General features: G+C 40.7%; 1 protein-coding gene across 4 annotated transcripts in view; it reads left to right on the forward strand.

The window, feature by feature from the left end:
* Positions 1 to 7,324, forward strand: part of rapgef4a (Rap guanine nucleotide exchange factor 4a) — a 35,798-nt gene extending 28,474 nt beyond the window's left edge. For 3 of the 4 annotated variants that reach the window (XM_030081423.1, XM_030081424.1, XM_030081425.1), the window contains exons 16-28: positions 561 to 649; positions 881 to 944; positions 1,037 to 1,115; positions 2,639 to 2,785; positions 3,547 to 3,644; positions 4,486 to 4,611; positions 4,817 to 4,995; positions 5,427 to 5,517; positions 5,601 to 5,651; positions 5,842 to 5,929; positions 6,185 to 6,249; positions 6,364 to 6,418; positions 6,569 to 7,324. In XM_030081423.1, the coding sequence (XP_029937283.1) occupies positions 561 to 649; positions 881 to 944; positions 1,037 to 1,115; positions 2,639 to 2,785; positions 3,547 to 3,644; positions 4,486 to 4,611; positions 4,817 to 4,995; positions 5,427 to 5,517; positions 5,601 to 5,651; positions 5,842 to 5,929; positions 6,185 to 6,249; positions 6,364 to 6,418; positions 6,569 to 6,696 (1,260 nt within the window). In that variant the 3' untranslated portion in view covers positions 6,697 to 7,324. The remainder of the gene's footprint in view (positions 1 to 560; positions 650 to 880; positions 945 to 1,036; positions 1,116 to 2,638; positions 2,786 to 3,546; positions 3,645 to 4,485; positions 4,612 to 4,816; positions 4,996 to 5,426; positions 5,518 to 5,600; positions 5,652 to 5,841; positions 5,930 to 6,184; positions 6,250 to 6,363; positions 6,419 to 6,568) is intronic. The other variant, XM_030081426.1, reaches the window with a different exon arrangement.
* Positions 7,325 to 7,585: the final 261 nt, after the last annotated feature.

Here is a 7,585-nt window from a genome sequence, read left to right on the forward strand (position 1 = left end):
TGTCCAGGTAGGTCCCATTGAGATTACGATCCTTTTTTCAAAGCCGACTTGACCAACATAGCAGCATCAAGACAAACCAAAAAGTTGCACACCAGCAACATACAGCAAGACACAAAGTCAAAATCTCACAAAGAAAGAGCAATCAAAATCAATAAAAAACAGAAACAAGTCAACAAGTCAGAACAACATAAACCCAGAAGAATTCACAGGGTCAGAACTGATTTATCTCTTGAAGCTAAAAAAAAAAAAAAAATGCAGACAACTCCATGTTGAGTTTGCCATGTGTTTTGTAGAGCTGGTTTTGAGAGCCACTAGGTGTTGAAGAATGGCTCTTATTTGTATACTTATATCATTGTGTATGAACAGTTGTAATTCCAGCAGGTTGAGCAATAAGGCCAGATAATGCATTTTTGTTACATTTACACTTACACTTACACTAGCTGTGGGAGCAAATTTCCCAATGTGCAGGGCCACCTCAGCTAGAGGAAAGTAAATGATGTAAATCCTTTCACTGCCTGGTCTGAAGCTTCCTCTTACTGAGCATGTGTTGCGTTTTACAGGAATTTCTCATCGCAGTATCAAATGATGCAAGAATGATTTTAGCCCTCAAGGATCAACTTCCAGAGTTGGAGAGAATTGTGAAGCGCAAGTAAGTATGTGTTTGCTCAAGGCCACAGCAAGGTGCATAAAAAAATCAATGATTTACAGGCCCCAACCTGGAGACTGCCCATAAATCAGTTTTTGTGACATGCTCTTAGACTAAATGTTGAACCTGAATCTGCTCAAAATCATGTCTTTGTAGGAGGTATTGTCCTCATGTTTCCCTTTCATTTAAAAAAAAAATCCAGATTGATCAAACCTGTCTTTCCTGTTTTGCCAGCAGTTACTTAACAATCCCTTTTTCACATTCCAGCACAGAAAATGCCAGATCCACACAGAAAAAGGTATGTCTTCTGCTTTCAGGTGCGAGTGCCCATTCAGTTATGGTCGTATGGTGCTGTGCTGTCTTGATCAAAACTGTTCTCACCTGTTACAGCACAAAGTCCTGCTGAGGCAGTTCAGCATGGGAGATGAGAAGCTTCAGAAGCGTCAGCCAATCAAGAGTAATGATGAGAGTAAGTAGAGGGCATGTCTCTACATGTTTGTGTCAGCTCAGGATACAGGGTTTGGTTTAATAAGGATATTTGTTGTTGCCAAGCCAGAGGGCTGCTGCAATTTCAAAACCAACTAACAATCCTGAAATTAACCTGTGCTTTATGGAGACTTTTGTACCTGTAATTCTATAAACCAATACCAAAGTCAATAGGCCCAGCCATTTTGCTGTTTTTCACCTCTTTTGTGCCTTTATTGTCAAATTATGGCCTGGAATGTAGCCCCGCCCACTTTTCCTCCTAGAGAATAAAACTGCCGCTTTCCCCCTCCCAGTTCACCTCCTCACCCCTTCAGCTTCATTCAGATCTTCTCTGAAAGGTCACATGCTGCAGATAAACCTATCCAAATTTCAGATAAGCCATAAAGTTCTTTCAAAGCAGTTGTTTACCTTGTCACTGAAAGTCCGCTTCACCCAATGTCTGAACTGGAGGTCAGAGACACAAGAATCCAAGTAATGCAACAAAAACCTTGTGAGGCTGAAATGAATCCCTCATTTCCGTCACAAACACACATTTTTTTCACCTTAACGTTCGGTTTTGTATTGCCATGTTGCCATGAACCCGAAAGCAGGATTGAGTTTGAGCTGTCATCACCCCCTGGTGGTCAGAAATCACTTAGTGCCGCTCTAATGAGAGTAAATTAACATGGGGGTCGTGTACGCACACTTGCAGACTTGAACAGGTGCCTAGTAAAAACAGCACGGCAGTGAAACAGAGAAAAGGTAAGGTACACTGGTTCAACACAGCATTCATGGTGCTTTGGTTTACTCATCAACATGGAGGTCAAGGTGGGGGAGGTCGGAGTTGTGTGATGGAAAAAAATCTTGCCACTTTGTCATTGTTTGTTTCAAAATAGCAGGAAACAATGTCGTTGCTATGTGGAACACTGGAAATAGAGAGGAAACATCACGAAGGGGTGGAAAAAAAACTCAAACAGAAACATTTTGAAACTGTGCTCCTAGACTCATAGAGTCAATGAGGAATTTGACATGGGGCCTTTTTGATGATGACCCATATTGATTGATTGTGTTGTCTCTCTTTTTTTGTCTCTCTCAAGTCTCCAGATGATATACTGGCTTAATATGAATGATTATTATGTGGTGATTTACACATTTGTAATTTGGATGATTCTGAAGTTAGGTCCATCAGGCTGCACATGCTCTGCTGATTGCCATTTTATACTAGAATGACAGCTTTGTCAGCAGATAGTTTTTGTTATTAATATCGATTTTGTGTGTAACAGGAAATTAATCAATTAGGTGTCCTTTACCTTGGTTATCTCTACACAAACACACACACGCGCGCACACATGCGCACACATACACTTGTCTAAGCATGTGCCTAATTCCTGACGGATGATTAATCTGTCATACAGCCTCTTTTTCTCCAAGTTAATTTGTTGTTAACGCTTCCACTCAGTTTTGCTCCACCACTCCTTCATTCCTCCTTGCCAATAATCCTACATTTGTTCTGTACCCCGTTTCCAGTTCTATTCAAAGTCTACTGCTGTGACCACACCTACACCACGATCCGGGTCCCGGTGGCTGCCTCGGTCAGGGAGGTCATCAGCGCCGTGGCCGACAAGCTGGGGTCAGCGGAGGACCTCCTGCTGGTCAACCTCAGTTCAGCTGGAGGTGAGAACGGCAGCAGCCACATGCTAATCAAATGATGGAAGAAACCACACAGTCAATCTGCACAAATCCTTCTATTTAGGGAGGCCTGTGCATGGTATTAAGCAATCAGCAGCTGATTTAGTGGGAAATTAGTGGCTTTTGGCTGTGGGTTGGCCGCTAGGTGCAAAGGAAGCAGCTGTGGACTGATGAGAAGCAGCTTGGAGAAAACCTCAGCTCAGTATTTCTCTTTGGCTCCATCTCATAACATTCTACATGAGGCTGTCTCTGCTATACCATGTGAGGATGTTCCACTGTCTCTGCCAAATTGCACTAATGCAAATCTTACTGGCCCGTGCTTGACCTGCACTTTCCCTTCACCGGTGGCAAGTAAATAAATACTGACCTGAAACTGCTGTGTTGTTTGGAGTTGGTAATTATGTTGCTGATATACAAATCATCTTAAGCTTTGCAATATAAAATCAAGGCTCCCGCTTCCCCTGTTTATTTTTCAGCTGCAAGGGGTCCATTAAAGGCATATATAATACTGCATTTATTGCATCTATTGCATAAAAGCACTATAATCTTCTGATACTGTCTCTCATATTTTTATGTATGATCCTGGTTGTTTTTGAGTTGGTATACTCCTGAATCTAGCCTCTAGCATCAAGTTGAATTTGTTAAATTGGTTGTGTGCAATGTTTTCCATTTGTTCTTGAAATGCTAGTTGCAAATGTACAAACTTCATTCACCTTCATGGTATCTTTTTTGGTTTTGTTCTTCAGAGAAAGTGATCTTCAAGCCCAATGATGTTTCAGTGTTCTCCAGTCTCAGCATAAATGGGCGTCTGTTTGCCTGCAGCCGGGATCAACTGGATTCATTGGTGCGTTAACGCCTCTCAGAATAGACACATTACCCAGCACATTATCACAATGTAAAAACAAGCGTTCAAACAGATTCAGTGAGGGCCTGCCCAAAGCTGTATTTTTCTGGCATCTGTTACCATGACCTCTGTTGCTATTAACATTTATTTGGTCATAGCATCTACATACATTTGTGAAATCTTGCATGCTTTTAGCCATAAACTAGCTTTTGAGATACTCTGTGAATAAGGAGGATATTATATTGGTTATTCCTTGCTCTGATGAAAGCTGATAGCTGAAATGTGTCCGAATGTGTGGCTACCACAATGTTTAAATTTATTGTAATAAAGACCTGAAGAATGGAGAACAGAGGTATCATTCATTTTTGGAGTGCTGCCACTCTATTGATTTAGACCAGTTTGTGCTTTAGGCTGAGCACCTACTCCTGAAAATACTGAGACTTGCCTGTTGTTCATTATTCTATCACTATTGTTCTCTATTCTGCAGAAATTTACCAAGGCTTCGAATATAGATAAACGATGCAAATGAAGTCTTTTTTCAGTACTTTAATTGTGTCTGATTGCCTCAGTGTTTTGTTGTTTTATGTTGGAATTCCTGTTTTAATTTGCACCGAAAAACTTTTCATCGTAAAATAATTGATCACACTAATTATAGGTACACTATCCAGAATTGCAGCTGGTCAGTTGAAGTGAGGAGCCTTTAGACTCAACTAATGAAAAACATCAGTGAGCCAGTCTGAAGATGAGAACCACATAGACTCAGCCATTAAATTGTGCACCTTTAAGGTCACATACAAATAAAGTATTTGCACACTGAATGAAGTTTTTTCTTTTCTTCTAGACACCTTTACCCGAGCAGGAAGGCCCCTCCTCAGGTTCAGTGTCCAGCTTTGAGCTGATGAGCTCTAAGGATGTGGCCTATCATATGACAATGTATGACTGGGAGCTCTTCCACTGTGTTCATGAGGTATGATAGAAAGAGCAGGAGCCATCAGCAAAATGGACTGACGTTTCCCTTAAGTTTGTCCAGATGGATTTTGAATAAAAGACAGGTGGCACGTATTTAATAAGGAGCATATCTTTGATTTCTTTTGAATGAATCCACTGTTTCACATGTTAGAGCAGCAGTTGTGTCTCACCTAAAGAAGCTGTTTTCATTTGGTGTCTAACAGCATGAACTTATCTACCACACATTTGGGAGGCAAAACTTTAAGAAGACCACTGTGAACCTGGATCTGTTTCTGAGGAGGTTCAACGAAATCCAGCTGTGGGTGATCACAGAGCTGTGTCTGTGCACCCCACTCAGCAAGCGGGTGCAGCTTCTCAAGAAGTTCATCAAGATTGCTGCTCAGTGAGTGCACTGTCTGTGTTTCAGCATCTCTGCTGCTCTCTGTCTCACACAACATACCTCTACTCAGTCACTGCTCATTCTGTTACTTCTCATTTGTGTTTTAAAGGGTGTTTCTCAGAATATTGTCACTGTCCAATGAAAAAATTGTATAACATTGAGTAATTGCATGCTTCTCTATGAATTCAGAAAGTTCTACAACCCTTGCAGTTATGAAACCTTCACAAAAAAATTATATAAACTGAAAAATGTATAAGTCATCAACCTGGATACAAGACTGTTTTCTGTTTCTGAAAAGTTGATAGTATGAGGTTACAGTGTTGTAGTTGGACAGAAGTGATATGAGAATATTCTCTATGAGTTTCAGTTGACTGTTGGTAAGACCATAATATCTTACTCTGAGAATACTTACCTTTTCATGTTTTCTTTCAAAGCTGTAAGGAGTACAAGAATCTGAACGCCTTCTTTGCCATCATTATGGGAATAAGTAACCCAGCGGTGAGCAGGCTGAGTCAGACCTGGGAGGTGGGTATCTGTCTGCAATCGGCACCTGCTGCCAAATTATACATATTCTGCCTGTTAACCTACCCTATCATCTGTGTTTACAGAAACTTCCCAGCAAATTCAAGAAGTTTTACGGGGAATTTGAAAACTTGATGGTAAGTTGAGACATGTCACCTCCCTGGTTTCTGCCCAACTTAACCTTGAATTGAATATCAGCATGCTCACGGCATCAGTTTGTCGTTAGATGCGTGTATGGATTTAGCAGCATTTCTCTTGGCCGGGGCTGTGATGGATGCTTTTGACACAGTGATGCTAGATCTCAGAACAGTGTGACTGTTTCCACAGGACCCGTCCAGGAACCACCGGGCGTACCGTCTGGCTGTTGCCAAGCTGGAGCCGCCCATCATTCCCTTCATGCCACTTCTGATCAAAGGTCAGGGCATCAGCATGACCTTGCTTTGATGTAGACACTCATTCATATTGCAGTTAGAGTAAAAATAATACTTACACCTTGGTCATACAATCATTTTTAGATGTGCATTAGGGACACTGTGTTCTGTAGCAGCACTATTCTCTGTGTAAATCACTTTCTTTGCTTTTACCACCTAAACAAAAAATCCTGAATGCCAGTTATGTTCCTCATTTTGCTCCAACCTCCTATTCACACTGCTCTTCCTTTTTTCCCCAGATATGACATTCACTCATGAGGGGAATAAGACTTTCATTGACAGTTTGGTAAATTTTGAGAAAATGGTAAGAATCTTAACAGATTGTTGAGTGAAAAATCGGAAAAATATGAAAGCCAGTCTGTTTGCCGTTCAGTTACCTGTTGACATCTGTTACTGATAACAGCTCTTTGTCTTTCAGCGGATGATTGCTAGCACAGTGAAGACAGTGAGATACTGTAGGAGCCAGCCATTCAGTAAGTAAACAATCAAAATGATCATGTCACATCTGTGACCATGAATTAATAAAAGCGACTGGTGAAAATACTCATGCAGGCGCCAGCGCTCTTTGTTGAGTCACAGAGATTCAGATTTAATTTATGACGCTCTTTTATCCACCCACTCAGGTCCAGATTCATCTCAGGCCAGCAAGAACCACCCAGAGGTGCGGAGCTACGTGCGTCAGCTCAGCGTGATTGACAACCAAAGGACACTAACCCAGCTTTCTCATGGACTTGAGCCTCGCAGGTCTTGAAACAACTCAGGGACAGAGGCGTTACATGCTGATGCTGCTGATCTACTACACATGAGCTTGTTTGGTATGAATTTATTCACATACAAGCAACTATATGGAGGACCTAACGATGTATAAATAAAGAGATATTATTTCAGATGCCATAGCTTGAGTTCTTAAGCCTTTTATTACTGTAATTTTGATATTTTAGCATCATGCAACAGTAATTGTTGGCTGGTGAAGTACCTCTCATATCACTGCGCTGCAGATTATCATCATCAGCTCAGAGTCACTCATGACGAGGGGCAGACCCGGGAGCGAATGATCCTTGGGGGACCTCATCCATCAGATTATTGTGTAACATTTCAGATGTAAACACTATGTGATGCCGATTCTTTACAAATGCAAATTCTAGATATTCCTGATATTCAGTTGTTTCATATATTTTGTATCAAATTATATTTATAAATATTTGAGTTTATGGCTTTACTATGTGTTGTAAAATGTATTCAAATATTTATTTTGACATTAGCATGCAAAGGATTTTGATGTTGGGCTGGATGTTCATGTGAGCACATTCCTCTTTGAGAGTCGTACAGTAAGTGTTGTTTGAAAACTTTTTACCCATGTCTGCTGTAAATATTAAAAAAAAAAACAACCTTAGATGTATCGTGTAGTATGTTGTCATTTACTGTTTTTATGTCATTTTATGGAGAGATTCATTATGATCATGCCTTTACGAGAATAATCCTTGCAGTTCACATATTATCTACGATTTCTCACACACAGTCAAACGGTTTATCACTTGAGTTATATTGGGGCCTTCAGTTAATACAATGGCTGATTTAGTGCTGGGGTTTTAAACCTTGATGTCAATGACACATCGGGTTCAAACACTTAGATAACAAAC

Source organism: Myripristis murdjan, chromosome 21 (genome assembly GCF_902150065.1).
Source record: "Myripristis murdjan chromosome 21, fMyrMur1.1, whole genome shotgun sequence".
In the NCBI taxonomy this organism is placed as follows: Eukaryota; Metazoa; Chordata; class Actinopteri; order Holocentriformes; family Holocentridae; genus Myripristis; species Myripristis murdjan.